The sequence below is a fragment of the Cajanus cajan genome, chromosome 1, assembly GCF_000230855.2.
Source record: "Cajanus cajan strain Asha chromosome 1, NIPB_CcT2T_4, whole genome shotgun sequence".
Classification (NCBI taxonomy): domain Eukaryota; kingdom Viridiplantae; phylum Streptophyta; class Magnoliopsida; order Fabales; family Fabaceae; genus Cajanus; species Cajanus cajan.
Window position 1 is genome coordinate 19,476,424 of NC_138517.1, and position 17,581 is coordinate 19,494,004.

Sequence of the window (17,581 nt, forward strand, 5' to 3'; positions counted from 1 at the left end):
AAACACGTATAGTTCTTTGTAGGACAATCCCTTATCATATGTGGGCCTCCACATCTATAACATCTAATACTCTGAACATCTCTTGTGGTAGTAGTCCCCATCGGTTTCTTATTAGCATTTCCAATTTGAAACTGAGATGGTCTCTTTTGAGGATGTTTTCCCCTACCAAATCCAGATGATCCCTCTGGACCCTTTGCCACTCTATTTCCTCCTTCAAATCTCTCAACTGTTTTTGCCTTTTCAACTAAAACTGGGAACTCCATAATTTCCATAGGGACAATAGTCTTTTTCAGCTCAAATCTTAAACCCTCACTAAACTTCCTGCATCTCCATGCTTCAGTGATAGCTTGAGAATAGTATCTAGCCAAGTGTTCAAACTTGACCACGTACTCCTGTACTGACATGTTCCCTTGTTGCAGTCTCAAAAACTCAGCTTCTTTAGCATACCTAGCACTATCTGGAAAATATTTCTCCAGAAACACCTTTTTAAAGTTATCCCAATTTACCGCTTCACCTCTAGCCTCCATCATAGCTTGAGCACCCTTCCACCAGAAGCTAGCCTCACCCACTAGCATATAAACAGCATAAACTAGCTTCCTCTCCTCGGGGCATTGCATCACCATGAAAATTTTCTCCATCTCCTCAATCCATTGATCAGCAACTTCAGGTCCATTAACACCTGTAAATTAAGGAGGATTCCCTTTTCTGAATTCTGACAAGCCCCTATATTCATCAGGTACTTCAGTCCTAGCTGCTTCAGCTGCAGCCCGGTTAGTCTCCATCTGAGCCAACAAGGTATTCTGTTGTCCAATAGCAGCAGCAATTAACTCCATAGCTTGAGCAATTTGCCGCCCATCCATGCTTGAAGAAGAATTAGAATGATTTCCCCTACCAGCCATCCTAAAAAGGTCAAAGAACTTTATGAGTTTACACGAAACTCATAAGAAATTCCTAATCAAGATCAAGAAACTCATGAAGTTCCTTTCATTTTCACACAACGGAAATGCAACAAGACCATTTCCCACAAACCCTAAAGAGACTTGACCAGCTCTGATACCAAAATTGTAACGACCCACCCTAGGCCGTCACATCAATAACCAACCAAAATAAAATATTATAAAATAAAGAAAATAGAGCAAATGCCAGCTACGCTAGAGTGTAATTATACAATAACATATAAATTGTTTCTAAAATATATAATATAATCTGCTATAGCAGAGTCATCATCCTTAGTAAAATTATACAGTAATCCAAAAGATAATATAATATAGACACCCTAGGTGCTGGTCAAGCTCTAAACCTTGCTACTACTCATAGCAGCTATCAGAAGACTTCATGCTATCCCAAGCCTCACACCTGATCTGCTCTCCCACAAAGTGAGATCATCACAGTCCAAACCACATGGAAAACATGCAAGGGTTAGCACATATAAAACCAACCATAGTAAATGATAAAATATCATTAAACAGATATTTATCCATAATATATATATATCCGCACCAAGGAAATAAACCTTATAAATAGTTATTTCCATGCCAAATATAAATCAAATCTAAAATCCAATGCATACAATCCACACCATTTGTATACATATTCCACATCCAGAAACAAAGTCACACCACTGTATAATTATTCCATGATCTCACACCAACATATACTCACAATGTTGGCCTCAACACCATCCACCAAGTGTTGACACGCACGCTGAAACATATCAGCAACCCAGGAATCACACCTGACCTCTCATGGAATTATACAGCTGGAATTACGTCGTCACGTAACCCTGGTGATCATGGCCACTTCATCCATCGGTATGACTCGGCCTGGCCCCCATACCGGTAGCAAATAGAATACTTAAAGGAGTACTTCAGAATCCACCTAACATCTGAAGTGATTTATCATATAACCTTTGGAAAAGTTCCACATTGGAATCCTCACCATGGGATTCCCAATTTCATACTTTTCCAAAGATTATATCCTGATCTCACCAAGAGATCTAATCCATACCATAACCTTACTCCTTTAAGTCCTATTTACTTTTCCAAACCACATACACAGCATATTCCATAATTAAACATAACCATAACCATGCCAATTTGTCAATATAATAATAATATAAATATCCAAAACAACCATCAATTGATCCAAATTATACTATATGAAATGAAAATCTCCACATAAAATAGCATATTAAAATTATACTATTCATATCATGGTCATACGCACTAGATTAATTTTATAAGCACTACCCTTACTTAGCATACTAGATTAATTTTATAAATGCCACCCTTACTTGTATAAACCTGAACTGAAACTCGGGCAGAACCTCCACCTCTCTCCTTAAACAGGAACCGAAACTCGGGCAGAATCTCCTCTACTGGATTCCTCTTCCTCTCTTTCCTCTTTTCTTTCCCCTCTTCTCTCTTTCTCTCTCTAGGAATTCTTCTCTCTCAAGGCATCCATTTCCAACACCCCAAGGCCCCTATTTATAGCAAATTTTCGCCACCTAACCAGAACGGCCCGTTCCGAAAACGGAACGCCCGTTCTGAACCCTTCAGAACAACGTAAAATTTTCGACTGGAACGGCCCCGGAACGGCCCGTTTCGAAACCCAGCAGAACGGCCCGTTCTCCTTTCGGAACGGCCCGTTCTGCAAGGAGAACGCCCTGTTCTCCAAGCAGAACGGCCCGTTCTGCAAGGGGAACGCCCCGTTCTCCAAGCAGAACGGCCCGTTCTCCTTTGGAGAACGGCCCGTTCCGGCCCTGTTCTGCACAACCCCAGAACACGTGTTTTTCTCTTTTGGAACGGCCCGTTCCGCTTTTGGAACAGCCCGTTCCAAAATCCGAAAATGCCCCAAAAATTTTAATAAAAATTACGAAAATGCCACCGATAATTACTAAAATGCCATCCAATAATAAGATTACAAAAATACCCCTATACCTTTCAAAATTTACGAAAATGCCATAATAATAAAATGGGTATTACAAGACTCATAAAATCAATTCGTTTGACGTCAATTTCAAATTGCTCATGTTATGGATAAACTCAAGTTGGCCGAAGACGACGAAATATTTTAAGAATTTTGTGTTGGAAAGTTACTTGGCTCCAATTGTAATTGTGTCAGTAAAAGCAAAAGAAAAGCATCCCAGTGAGAAGGCATGATCCTTTCATTGCCCAAAAGATACTTTTAATTTGTTCATTAGTGTTGACAATCAAAACTAAGGCTTGCTAGTTGTAAAATAATTAATTTAATTGTGTGTTGATAACCAAAAGTAAGGCTTGCCAATTGTAATTTAATTATTTTTGGATTATGTCTATCTATGGACTCTTTGATTATAAATACCTTATAATTTGAGATGAAAAGACACAACTCTCTTGAGCCTTAAACTCTTTTCCCCCTCAATCCCTCCTAACCTAAGCATCTAAACTTTCTTCCTTTCCTACTTTGTAAGTATTTGCACTTAAATAAATAAAGTTTGTTTAATTCCTTGCTTCCTTTCCTCTTTATTTTAATTATCTTTTACTTCAAATTTAATTATTGCACATCTGATGTCATTTGGTATCAAAGTCAAACTCAAAAATTTCTATGGTAATAAGTGTATTCTTCTAAATATTTTTGTGATATAAGAAAGTTTATTAAAAATAAACAAAGTTTAGTTTTGTTAAATATATATGCTAGATCATATATCTCTATTAAGTGGTTTAACCTATTGTTTTCTCAATTGGTAGAGAGAATAGAGAGAGAAAAAATGTAATAAATAATTTGATAGAAAAGAGAAAAAAAAATAAAATGAAATAAAATAAATTCACAAAATGATAATAATTACTTATAAAATATTGATAAAATTTACTTACAGGTAGCAATATATTACAGGAAAGTTTATAGGATTATGGTGAATTTTTTATGAGGTTCTTGAATCAAAATTCATTCAAGCTTATCTTCTTTTTTTTTTTTTTTTTATCAACATGTACAGATATGAAGTTTCTATTAGTTTTGCTTATGACAATCATTGTCGAAGAACAATTGATGAGCTTTAGTGAGGTTTTATTCTTCTTAACCATATTTCTTTTCATCTAAGATGCTTGAACTAAAGACTGTGATTAAGAAATCCAAATTAGTAACACTCAAGCTTATCTTTCCTTCCATCCTCAAGTTTTGATTAAATCTATAAATTATAACTATAATAAAGACTAGTTCTTTTCGTGTATATATTTTTATTCAATTTTATCCCTGTAATTACTTAAATCACTCTACAAACTACCCACACCTTTTCATTAATCATCCATTATATAATTTCCATCATCTCTTTCTTCATTTTTTTTAATATTTTTTAAATAAAAGGGTGCAGAATGTCTTTTTTCTTTTCCTCCTTAATTATCCATAACTTTTGGTATATAAAAATAAATTTGATAAATACGTTTAAATAGTATTTTGTGCGGTCTCTCTTATTCTAAAATGTATAAAAAGTTATTTTCATTTTATTCATCTATTATATTTCTTTTATTATACTCAATACAATTATATATTTTCTCAATCAATATTTTTTTAGTAATAGATTAATTTTTTTTATACATTGTGTAAATAAAAATTAACTTTTATTTACTCAGTTGCATTTTTTTTTATCTTTGCCTCCTTTAAATCAAAACTCTGGATTTGTCCGTTATTGTCAACATTTTTATTTTTTGTTTATATTAAATGTTTTTCAGCTATTTCAATAAAAAAAAATTGCAGGAAAATCTGCAGGAAAGTTTCCTACGAATTTTTTCGCAAGAAATTTTGTAGGAATATTTTTTACGAAAAAATTAAAGAAATTACTATAAAATTTATCAATAATTTTTTAACTTTCAAATGCTCACAATGAATTCATCCGAAATATTTGTTTTCATACCTCCAACATGTGATACATAATCTTTTAAATTCTAAGATTGTAGATTATAAGCCTAACACTCAACCATATAAATCAACTTGTAAGGTAAGTGTTGCCCCAATTTATATACTATTTAATTGATTTATTTTCAATCGATGTGGGACTTGAAGTTTTTTTAAATATTAAAATTATAAATTTAAATATATTTTTTTTATCTTTCCTGCGGATTAAAATTTGCAGGAAAATCCGTAGGAAAAGTTACTTGCAAAATTTTTCTACCATGTAGTAAACATTACTTGTGAATTTATTTTTACAAGAAAATCTACAAAAAACAAAATAAAATTCTTACAATATTTTCTGCAAATTTTTACCATAAAAAAAATTTCTATGATTATTAAAATTATAGCAAAATTTGTAAGAAATATTTATAAATTATTTTTCGCAAATAAATTCGCAAAAAATTTCTGCGAATATTTTTTTGCAAGAAAATTCACAAAAAATTTCTGCGAATATTTTTTTCAAGAAAATTCGTAAAAAATTTCTGCAAATATTTTTTTTTTAGAAAAATTTAATATTATTTTCAGGGAACCTAATAAGTTTGTATTTAAATAGAAGTTGGGGGTGGTTATCAATCTTGTCGTATAAGTGAGCACAAATTTAGGATTTCTCCCTACAAAAACACTTTTTTAGAAGAGTAAAATAAGAAAATAAAATGAAATAAAATTCTTCATACGGTTAAAATTAACTTATGAATAAACTATTTTGTAGAAGTTCCTTTCTACTACCCTGTCTAAAAACTTATTTTAAATTTATACATAGACTAATTTTAATTTATGAAAAAAATTATTTTTATTTTTCTTTTTATTTTTCTCTCCTACAAAAATTTCTAGAGGACTTTATTCAAATAATAAGTTTACTTGAAAGAGGGATTAATCCCACTAAATCATTTTAAGATTGGAGGTTGTTAGCATTGAGAAATTTTGGGTTTTTCTTCAGTTTTAGCTTGCGTCTCAGTATGTACTTTGACTAACTTAATTTTTAATTATAAAAGTCAAGTTTAATTAATGAGACTATTTAAGAGGACTCCAAAATTAAATACAACTTATAATAAAGACAGCTTTATCATGATGCTCTGGAGATGTACATCCATTTAAAATTTTGAGGCATTTATACATATATTTATGAAGACCATTAATATAGACATATGGCAAATTTTAAACCAGAAGAGTATCATCTCATTGTCTGACTGCATATGGCCACAACATTTATTTGCCTGACCCATTGGACCACCATTTAATTATCTCTGAATGGAATGGGGTCAATCATAAATTGAATGTTTCATCAATTTTTTTAAATTTAAATTTAACTTAATTATGATCATTTTAAAGTTAGGTCAATCATAATACGGCTAGCTAGCTAGGTCAATCATAATAATAATAATACGGCTAGCTAGGTCTATATATTTGTAATACGTCTTGATAACATTTTTCTTTTGGTTTTAGAACTTTAAATTTAAACTTTTTAAACAATGAAAATTGAAAAATGTTTACTACACTCTTTTTTTCTAATATTTTGCCTTATTAAAAATTACATTCTTTTGAGTTTAAAAGAAACTCATCAAATTAATAAGACATAAGATTCACAAAATTTATTATTTCAACCAATAATAAAGAATGATATAGCATTCCTCTTCAAACCATATCTTATAATCTTTAGTTGAGAATATATTTTTTTCCTTAATATATTCCATCTGTCAAACCTTAATGAACAATGTATTTTACATGGGCATTCATTGTAAGTTGGAAACATGCAGCGTGTAACAAAAGTTTCTCTCCCCTTAACCTGCCTTCTCTCTCAAACAGGGAAAACAAAACATAGCACGGATAGGTCGAAAAAATGCAGTGAATAAATAAAGTGTGGAACTATTTGAGACGTACGTTGATGTTATATTGCCTCTGCATTTTAGTATTTAACAGTAGCATGCATTGGTTACATGTGTTAGAGGACTAATGTAATGAAAAATGGAAAATATGGAAATACATAAGACTTTGGGTTTAGTTTGCATTTTGAATTCAAAGCATTAGGCATGGCTGATTCACGCATCTCTCTATATTAATGTGTTAATATGATTTATTTATTTTAGATCTAAATTTTTATTAATTGGGTTTTGTTATTATACAAAAGGACTCATATCAATGAATGTATTTATGTACTTATAAATTCATTTTATGTGTCCATAGACTTTTTTTTTCTTCTTCTTGTTTTAACAATATAAAATTTTGTTTGTATATAAACAATCATTTTGTTGAATAAAAAATCATAATTTAACTTCTTCTTTAACGATTTTTTTTTTCTATTCACGAGTATTTAATGGTTGATCCTTAAAACATAGTCAATAAACTTTAAGCATTAACTATCATTTAATTGTCATCATATTTTTGTCAACTTTTTTGGGAAAAAAAACTTTTTTGGCTAAATATTTCTATTTCTATCAACTTCTATGAAAAATAATACTTCTTTCGGTCCTTATTATAATGCACATTTTAAAAAAAAATTATCTTTTTTTATGTTATCTTATAATTTAAAAATAAAAATTAAATTATTTTTCTTTGTTTATCTATATTAAAGATTATAAGAATATATGTTTGTCTTTTTCACTTTTTAAATTTTCTCTAATTAATATTTATCATTTTTGTTAGTATCAATATATAAGTTTTGATACGAGTAATATCTTCATCTCTCATGAAAATTTAATGCTAAATAAAAAGGGTAAAATTAATAGATCATGATTTTATTATATAAACTAATAAAATCATCTAACATAAATACTTGAATTGATATGTGTGTTTCACTTAAATTAAAATGTCTTATAATAAAAATCAGAAAAAAATATTTCTTTGACTTAGTAACTCTTAAATCTCCAAAATTTGTCTCTATCTATATATGAATTGTGATGCTTATGCAGAAGAATTGATAATAGAGTGATTTGATAAGAACTAGATCATGGATAATACTCTTATTTATCATAATGCATGATAACTTGCAAGCTTGAATTGAAGGAAGAATGAAGTTTAAGTGAGATGCTATATTCAAAATAAATAGATGTCAAAATAATATTTGTTAAACACCTACATGCTAATACGCACCAAAAGAAATAACTAGAAATTTATATTTATTATAAAAGAGAATACATAGTACATACTTATTTTTAGTTTCCATTTTTAGTGGGATATTATATCTCTTATTTGTTGAGAAATAATAAATAAAAAACTACTCATATTTTTTTAAGTAATTATCAACAACCATTCATTCAATTTATCTATTTTTATTTTATTTATAATTTTTAAAATTAAGAAATACTAAACATTTCTTTTCTTTACTAGTATATATACAATAGATGATGTGGTGCGATAAGAATAAGAAATAAAATAAAATAAAAAAAATCAAGTGTGAAATGAGTATTTATATTATTTAAGTGTTCATATATTATATTGAGATTTTGGGTTTATTAGGATAAAATTCTCTACAAACACTTCAAGAGAGAAAAATGATTAATTTTTTTTTTTCATAAGCTAACTAAGTAAGAAGTTGGGCACAAGTGGTTAATGTATTAACTCAATTAAGGTTGAATCAATGTCTGAGTTTAATCTTTGACAAAAACAATCATTGATCAGACTTTACTTACCTCCTAGTTGAACGAGATTAGTCTAAGGCAAAGCCTTAGAACAATAGTGTAAAAAAAAATGCATAAGCTAATTTATAAAAACTCTATCTTATTAACTTCTCTAAAATCTTATTTTAAATTTATGTATAAGTTAGGTTTAATTTGTGAAAAAAATTATTTCATTTTCTTTTTCCATTTTTTTCTTCTTCTAGAAGTGTTGTGAAAAAAGTTTATCTAAACAAACCTTTATAAGGAACCATATGGAAAGTTAAAAGTATAAAAACTTGGGAAGAAGTAGTAAATAAAAAAGGAAGATATCTTTCCATAGTATGTATTTTTTTATAACGGTAAAATGATACATTTTGTTGCAACTCTATTCTTAAGTCAAAGATTGAGTACTAAGGTGTTGATTAAAGAATACGAGTATCAAATTACTATAGCTGTAGAAACTACCAACTTGGAGTACAGTAGGGGTAGAGGGAATTTTTGATAGAATGGTAAAATGCATAGAAATTAGAAAGAACACCAATGACGAAAGCTAGAGCAGTCAAAGTGGGCTGGGACTCGTAGGCCAACCCGGCCCACCTTGAAAATAGGCCGGGCTGGGCCAAAAAAAATTGAAGTTTTATAGTAGGTGAGTATATCTTAACTCGGCCCACTTTGACCCGGCCCACCCGGGCTGAACCTGTGGTGGGCCGGGTAGCCCACCAACCCACCAATTTTTTTTTGCAATAAAAATTTAAGTATGATTTGTAGTTAATTTTGTATGATGGGATATTAAAAATTTTTATTTTGGATTTTTATCATGATTTGTATTTAATTTTGTATGATAAGTTATGACTTATGACTATTAATGATGCTAATTTTATGACTATTATGTTAATTTATAATTAATTTTAAATTTTAAATTTTGTTGATAATTTTTTTTTAATTTTTGGTGGGTTGGTGGGTTGGCCCGTATAACCCACCAACCCATGGTGGGTCGGGCCGAACCAATTTTTTTTTTTTTAAAAATCAAAAGTGGGCCGGGTTGGGTTGACTCGTTTTTAAAGTGGGTTAAGGTAGGTCGCCCCACATGGGCCAGGCTGGTCCATTTTGAGAGCTCTAACAAAAGCACTCTGTTCAGCTAACACTAGCATTGAGAGATGAAAGCCAGGGGAGCAAATGGGATTAAATACCCTAGTAGTCCTATTCATAAACGATGGATACTAGGCATTGCGCATATTGACCCGTGCAATATTGTAACTAACGCGTCAAGTATCTCATTTGAGGAGTATGTCCGCAAGAATGAAACTTAAAGGAATTCACAAGGACCTTAATTAAAAAAATATTTGAGGTAACTCATGGAAGTTTTCTCGAACATAAAAAAAAAATATTTTAATTGTGGGATTGCAAACGCAAAATTAAGTATAATCACACTATAGGAATGGTGAATTTCAACTAAATATTTTTAACCACTATATGATTAAACAATCTCATATTCCCTACTGAAATCCTTTAAAATAAAAATTGTAAATGTAAATCGTTTAGGCTATACCATTTGCAAAGTTTGGTACAGAAAATGTAAATAGTTTAACACGTGATAACTTTTTTAACATAATAGTTTAGGCTATACTATTTGCAAGGTTTTAACAGAATTATAGAGTAGGTTTAGATTTTTAAACTTTTTATTTTCTCTAACAAGTATCTTCAATTAATCTTCTGTAACGTAATTTCATACCAACAAATTGTTGGTCTAAATGTAATTCAGCTCAAATTTTTAAAATAAAATCTTGAATTTAAATCCTATTGATAAAAAACAATATAATTGAGAGAAAAAAATACACTACTAAAATTAGTTAATTAAGATTTTAACAAGAATTAATCATTAATAAAAACAAATAATAGATCCACCTAAGACCTAACTATAACACGGGGACCTAACCGAAACTATAAGTGTGGTTAGATATTTTATGTAACATTTTTCTCAACTAAAAATATGGTCAGACACTAATTTAGCCTTCTAAACGTTAGAATAGGACAATCATTTTTCTTTTTCCCTATTAAACGTCAATGACAAGCCTAACCTAACTTAAAGTTGAATGGAAAATAATTGAGAGGAAACAAGAAAAGAAAAAAAAAACTTGAAAGAATAAGAAAACAATCAACCATTCAAAATAATATCCTTTATAAAATTGTAATTTAATAAAATAACTGTATAATTGATCAGGCCAATGTAACCTATTCATTTAAATGATCCTGTACTATCCATGGACGGCTTCTGAGGTCAGTACTTAATATACATTTTTCATGCATAATTATTGCCATCTTATATTATGCTATAGATGCTGATGTTATCGATCCAACACAGGTTAAATATATAATTTTCTCAAATGAATTTTCCTAGTATAAAATAGAAGAAGAACGTTAATTTCAATTCAGTGGTGCTTGACTCGTGATTTTGATTTTGTCAAACAAAGGTAGGTGAGGTTCTAGAGTCAAGGGAGTGGTTGAGGTTTTGGGTAAGTTATTATTTGTGGAAAACTTGCTTGTGATTTTAGTCAGTTACAAAGTTCATAACTTGTGGGAAGAAGAAAACAAGAACAAGGCTCGTCAATGGTCAAACTTAATGAAATTCCACAAAGACCAGAGAGTTTTGTGAATTCACTGACTCCACTTTTTAAGGCAGGTATCCCGCCACTTACATCACTCCCATGAACTTGTATGCTCTCATATAGCCGAACCCACCCAAATTTCCATTATGAATAAGAACAAGTTAAGGCTGATGCAACATATCTTAATAATATGCGCGTTATACTAAAAAAATAAAAATAAAAAAATTATGAATGACTTAAATGAGAACATGTAATAAGGAATAAAGTTAAAAGGCAATCATATACTGCTTTGTTAACAAAATTTTATATTAAAAAATTGCTGCTTTCTGTCGATATATTTTACTCCCTCCTTCCCAATTTTTCGGTGGGTTTACCCTTTAAAACAATTATTGTTTTAGAATTTCAATAGCAAATATGTCCTATTTTTTCAATTATATCCCTATTTAATAAACATTACTAACTTATTTGTACTAAAAAAAAAATGGGTCACACAACCAATGAGTACGCTAATAAGTAAGAATTTGTATTTTCGCTAATGGAATATTAAATAAGGTTGTTTAAGTCAAAATTTATATCTATTAAATGTTTATTAATTTAAGTGCGCAATCTTAAACCACTAAAGAAATGAATAGGAAGAAGTATATGTAGTATTTGATATTAATGTTTTCCCTCAAGTTGATATGAATGTATATTTTTAATGACAAAAACAAAAGTTAAAGGATCAAAATATTTTAATTTAACACTCCATTGCTTGACCATCTCTAATAAACCACTCAAATACTATATGACATTGAGAGAGAGAATCGATAAAAGTTATATATACATACATATAATAATAATAATAATAATAATAATAATAATAATAATAATAATAATAATAATAATGAATGATTTGATGGGATAAGATAAGAAATAAAGATAAATATGTTGTTTAAATGTTTAAAAAAAATGATATGTTCAAAACAATCATTACCTTTTTTAATTATATTCATGATATTATGTTGAAAGAAAACATTCCTTTACAAAAATATGAAAAATTTACTATTAATCTCCATTATTAATAAAAAGAGGGCATAAGTCCTTGGTTTTTTTGTTATATATAATAAGAAAATATAACTCTTCTCCGTTGAAATTCAATGTTAATCCTTATTAATATGTCTGTAATATTAATATATATATATATATATATATATATATATATATAAAAGTTAATCATCTTACACTGATAACTAATTATATTATTTAATTGTGTCACGTGTCACTGTTAAAAGTAAATCTGTTTATAATGACATGATACATTTAAAAGATATAATTGGTTGTCAGCGTAAAAAAATTTTATACTAAGTAATTATCTCTATATATATTAATAATTTGTTTGAGACATATCTATAATACGCTATTTTATCCTTTTGCTTAGTTTATATATTATTCTTCTCTATTATAAGTAACATTTTTGTAATTTATATATTATTTACTGTTTGCCATCCATGCTACTTCAGTCTTTACATCTTTTTCATGGAGAACTACCTTCAAAGCTAATTAATACCATCTTCGGATATTCTACTACACCTTAAAAATACTATATAAACCCATTAATTTTGCTGACATGTTTTAATATTTTTATTTCTCAATTCAAAACTACTCATATTTATGAAATATGAACAACCTTAATATCCAATTCACACCTTCTTAATTACCCTAAATATTAATGAGTTATGGTATTATTACCCTCAAAATAATATCCGAATTCAAAAAAAAAAATGATGGAGCGTTTGGGGTCCCCTAGTGAAAGACGAAGAGCAGTCCAAACTGCAGCTCAAAGTTTTTGAAAATTTTGATGGGTCAAACAATGAAAGATGTCGTTTTCCTCTTGAATTCCCTCTCTGTGACTCATGTTTTCCTGTTAGAGTGCCATTGTCATAACAGACAAAGTTTGACCAAGGACCTCACACCCGTTTAAATGGACCACACACAAATCAAATCACTACTACCACACTAGTGTTCTATCTTAATTCTCTCCCAACGCTCCCTCTCTCATAGTTTGTGCTGTGTGAGAAACAGAGAAACCAAAGAATTCAGAGAGAAAAGAAAAAAAAGAATGGCAAAGGTAAGGGATAAGCTATACGTCACCGTTCCGAGTCTTTTTCGGTGCCCGATCTCCATGGACGTCATGAGGTCCCCCGTAAGCCTCTGCACCGGCGTCACATACGATCGCACCAGCATTCAGCGATGGCTCGACTTAGGACACGACACGTGTCCCGCCACCATGCAGGTCCTTCCCTCCAAAGACTTCATTCCCAATCTCACGCTCCACCGCCTCATCCGCCTCTGGCTCCTCTCCGCCGAACCTCCCTCGCCGGAGCCCCGCCCCTCCGCCGACCACCTCCGCGCTCTCCTCCGCGCCATCGACCAAGACCTCGCCGGTGCACTCGCCAAAATCGCCGAATTCGCCAAATCCTCCGCCGACAACCGCCGCTTGCTCGCCGCCTGCACCGGCTTCGACTCCGCCGTGGTCCGCGCGCTCGCCGTAAGCGCCGCGCGGACCGACGCCTCGGAAAACGCGATCTACCTTCTGGACTCGGTTCTCCGCGAACACGGAAATTCGGAGAGAATCCGGAAGCTGATTCTCGACGCTCGTGAACAATGCTTTGACTCGATGGCTTCCGTTCTGAAAAACGGATCTCCGAAATCGAAGGTTGAAACGGTTAGGGTTTTGGAGTTTCTCGCGAGGAGCGATTTCCAAGCGAAGAAATCGGTCGCGGAAACTCGAGGTTTGTTCTCGCTGCTCGCGAGTTTTTTAAAGGATGAAGGTAAGGAGGAGTTAAACGACGCCGTTTTGTCGTTGCTAGGTGTCGTTTCGGTGACTCACTCGGCGAAGGTGGAGCTCGTTAACTGCGGAGTCGTCGCGGCGGTTTCCGAGTTGCTGCGAGCGTGTTCCGCGGCGACGGCGGAGAGGTGTCTGAGAGTGTTGGCGGTGGCGGCGACGTGCGCGGAGGGGCGGGCGGCGATGGCGGCGGAGGAGCATTGCGCGGCGGCGGTGGTGGAGAGGGTGGCGAGAGCGCCGAAGGGCGCGGCGGAGGACGCGGTGGCGGTGCTGTGGAGTCTCTGCTGTTTGTGCGGGAGCGCGAAGGTGAGGGATGACGTGGCGAAGCGAAACGGCGTCGCGGTGATTTTGTTGGTTATGCAGAGGGGGTGGGGGGAGCACGTGAGGAGCATGTGCGTTGATTTGATTAAGGTTTTGAAGGGCGCGTGCAAGAACGGGTTGGGGTTGGGGTTGGAACTAGGATGCTATGACACCAAAACCACTCATATCAAACCATGTTAATGTTGTAGCTTGATCAAGTTGAACCACTTTTTTTTTTTGGTGAATAGTTGAACCATCTTTTTAGCATGCAAACAAAGAATGTTTCATGTTGATTTTCACTCATTTCTTTTGATTTGAAAGAAAGGGTAACAAGGGTGATGATGTATATTCGTAGAGAGAATAATTTTTTAACAGAACAAAACAGACGGGAAACAAATTCATTTGACATCGGTGATCTCTTTTTAGGTTTATTAATTTAGGTTTCATGTTTGGTTAGACATAGATTAGAGAACTAGTACTTCCAAATCAAGGTCACGGTCATAGTTCTCTATGACTTGAAGACAAATAATTAATTCATTGATGGCTAATTTGTAGAAAAAGAAAGTTTTGAACCAATGGGTTTTTGGAATGTAGAGGCCATGGTGATAGAGTTGAAGTCTCTCATGTGTGAGATTTTTTGTCCATTAGAGATCATGGTTTTAAAATGGAAGGTTGAGAAATTCATTTCTTGTCTCCTTCGCATTTTTTACTTTTCTCTTATTGTTGTTGGAACCACAGCCTTCCAAAGTGGGTGACACCATTTCCCTCACTTCAAGGCAAAATGTCAAAGTCATCAATAACTTCCATAGAAACAACGTGCAACTTGCAAAAGTAGACAATAAATTCAAAGCCACCACGAACCATTGTAAAACTCACAGCAAGCACCACAAACCAGAATGAAATCCACCGCAAACTATAGAAACCAAGAAGTCACCATGCGTATGCACACACCATAACCAAATGCAGACCCTGCAAGAAACCAACAACTCACAAGGGAAACCTCTTGGCACATTATTACTCTTCCTTTCAAATATCTTACTAGGATGTGGGGGAAAAAACCCCTAAATAAAGCAACATTGTTTACATAAACTTAATTTCAAAAATTGAACTAGATTGATAATTAGGTTGAGTGAACCGATTTTTAAATAATGAAATAAAATTAAATTGAAATAATTTACTTATATCTTTTATATTTCACATTTTAGTAATATAGTGTCACATAAAATGTTTGAATATTGTGTATATATTTTTTCTTTTTGATTATCTTTAGATTATTAAAGTAAATATCAGTTATCAAATCATGCTTTATCATTAATTTTTCACATGATAAATATAATTCTTTAATGGATTTTAGTTAACTTCCATGAGTTTGTGTAAACTTTTTTTTTAATAAAATAAAAAATTTTCTACCTAATATGATGTGATTATCTACTCAATTACTCTTCAAGCTAAATGTCTAACTAGTAAAAAATAATAATTTGTCTCTATAGAGTGCATTAATCGTGACTTTGTTTACAATTTTGAAAAAAAATTTAAAAACAAACTAGTTTAAAACTAATCTAGTACTTAAATTTGATTTGAAATCGATTTGGTTTTGAAACCAATTCTAAACTTGTTTATAATATTGGTTTAGTTTTGAACCAATTTATTTATGTTGTTCAAATAGTCCATAAATCAGTTCAATTCGATAAAATAGTACAGTACAATGTAGAGTGAGTTTTTTTAAAAAACCAAATCATACACACCCCTACTCCTACTAGGATGAGGATATAGACTTTGGTGTGTTTATAACTTAGCACAATGAAGAATAAAAAATAGTAAAAGTCATACACAAGTTATACTTGAGAAAGTTCATCATTCATTGATAAAAAAAACAACTCTAATGGTAAGGTGGTACATAAAAAAAAAAAACTGGTGATTTTACTCTAAAAAAAAATGAAAATATATGACAACATCTAGACTCCCCTCATCTTCATCCTCACTACAAACATCGTTGTCATTATCATTCCCCTCTTTGTTTATTTGTTTAGCATCATCCTAGGGGATACTCAGTTGACTAGTGAGAACAAGAATTTTGTCATCTAATTTCTCACTTTTCAGGATGTTGTCATAGTTCACAAAGGCACCCTTATAAAAATCATTGTTTAAAGTGAAAAGCCTCAAGAACTTGGTAAAAATACATAGCCTATTGGACAAAATGCTTGATGCATTCCTCGTGCAGCTTACAAATCTTAACCTAAGTATATATACCTCAAGTACTTTTCATGTTCGACCTTTGTATCTCTCTTTCTTAGGTTAGCTTGGCCACATTCTTGCATAAACCAACAACCTACTAGGCACTTCTTGTCTTAGTCTTTTCAAACTCTTCCAACTTCACCTCCAAATCCCAAGTCAACCTTGAAGTCTCGCCACATCTACCTCTAGCTCTATATTGGTGTCAATTGGTACAATATTGGCATAAATAACATCTCGAATGGGCTTCTCAAAGTCCTTCAAGGCTTTTCTATGTTTTTTAGTGCCCATGGTTGGCTTCATAAAAATATGTTGAGTCATTGTTATGGACTGAGCTTGTAGCACACAAAAATAAGCCCATTTGGCAACGAAATCAACATGACCCAAAAGTTCACACCCATGGGAATATATGAAGTTCTAGCTTAATAGTAGTTGGGAGTTGAAGTTAGATAACAAGAAGCCATAACTAATAATGGAAAGAGGCCTGAAAAAGCCAAAGGTTCTTATTTAAGTTTTTCTGAGTGCTGATGGTGGTTGGACCAATCTTTGACTTTTCTTTTCTCGATCATTTTTTTAGGACTCCTTATGGGTCTTATGTTTTCCTAAACATGTTTTATCAACAACTAAAGGGGAAGTTTTTTCTGAAGGGGGGGTTGAGGTACTTAAACAAGAGAAACCGCTATTGAGGTACCTAGATAAGTAACAACAACAGTCTCTTAGATTAAATTCTTACAAATATTTTGAAATGTAAGAGAGTTGGTACCTACTGTCACAATAACTCTTGCCAACACAAAGGAGTCAACAATCAATATAAGAAGAAAACATGTTATTTAAAAAGGACTTAAATCTTACCATTTAAACCCCCTAAAATGTTAGAAGAATTGGGTAAAAGGACATTTTTTTTTGCTAGAAGGCACTGTAAGAGCATCACAAGAAAGGGCAAGTTTTCCTTCTTTTCGTTCAATAGATAAGAGGTTGAGTACTCATCCTAATGCCTTGACACCTAATCCTAATAGAAATGAAAAAATGACTTCTTTTCTCAGTCATAAAAGTACTTATTTTTGATGGCGAGATAAATTATCATTTTTAAATATCCAAAC

At 32.2% G+C, this 17,581-nt stretch overlaps 1 protein-coding gene across 1 annotated transcript; it reads left to right on the forward strand.

Annotated features, from left to right (window-relative positions):
* The first annotated feature begins 12,887 nt into the window (after nt 1–12,887).
* LOC109808774 (U-box domain-containing protein 28) lies at nt 12,888–14,655 on the forward strand. The gene has a single exon (XM_020371910.3). It carries the CDS (start codon nt 13,224–13,226, stop codon nt 14,448–14,450), a length of 1,227 nt encoding a protein of 408 aa, XP_020227499.2. The 5' UTR covers nt 12,888–13,223; the 3' UTR covers nt 14,451–14,655.
* The last annotated feature ends 2,926 nt before the right edge of the window (nt 14,656–17,581 follow it).

What these genes read in the sequence shown, in the direction of transcription:
- LOC109808774 (XM_020371910.3), top strand. Translation starts at nt 13,224, where the DNA reads ATGGCAAAGGTAAGGGATAAGCTATACGTCACCGTTCCGAGTCTTTTT.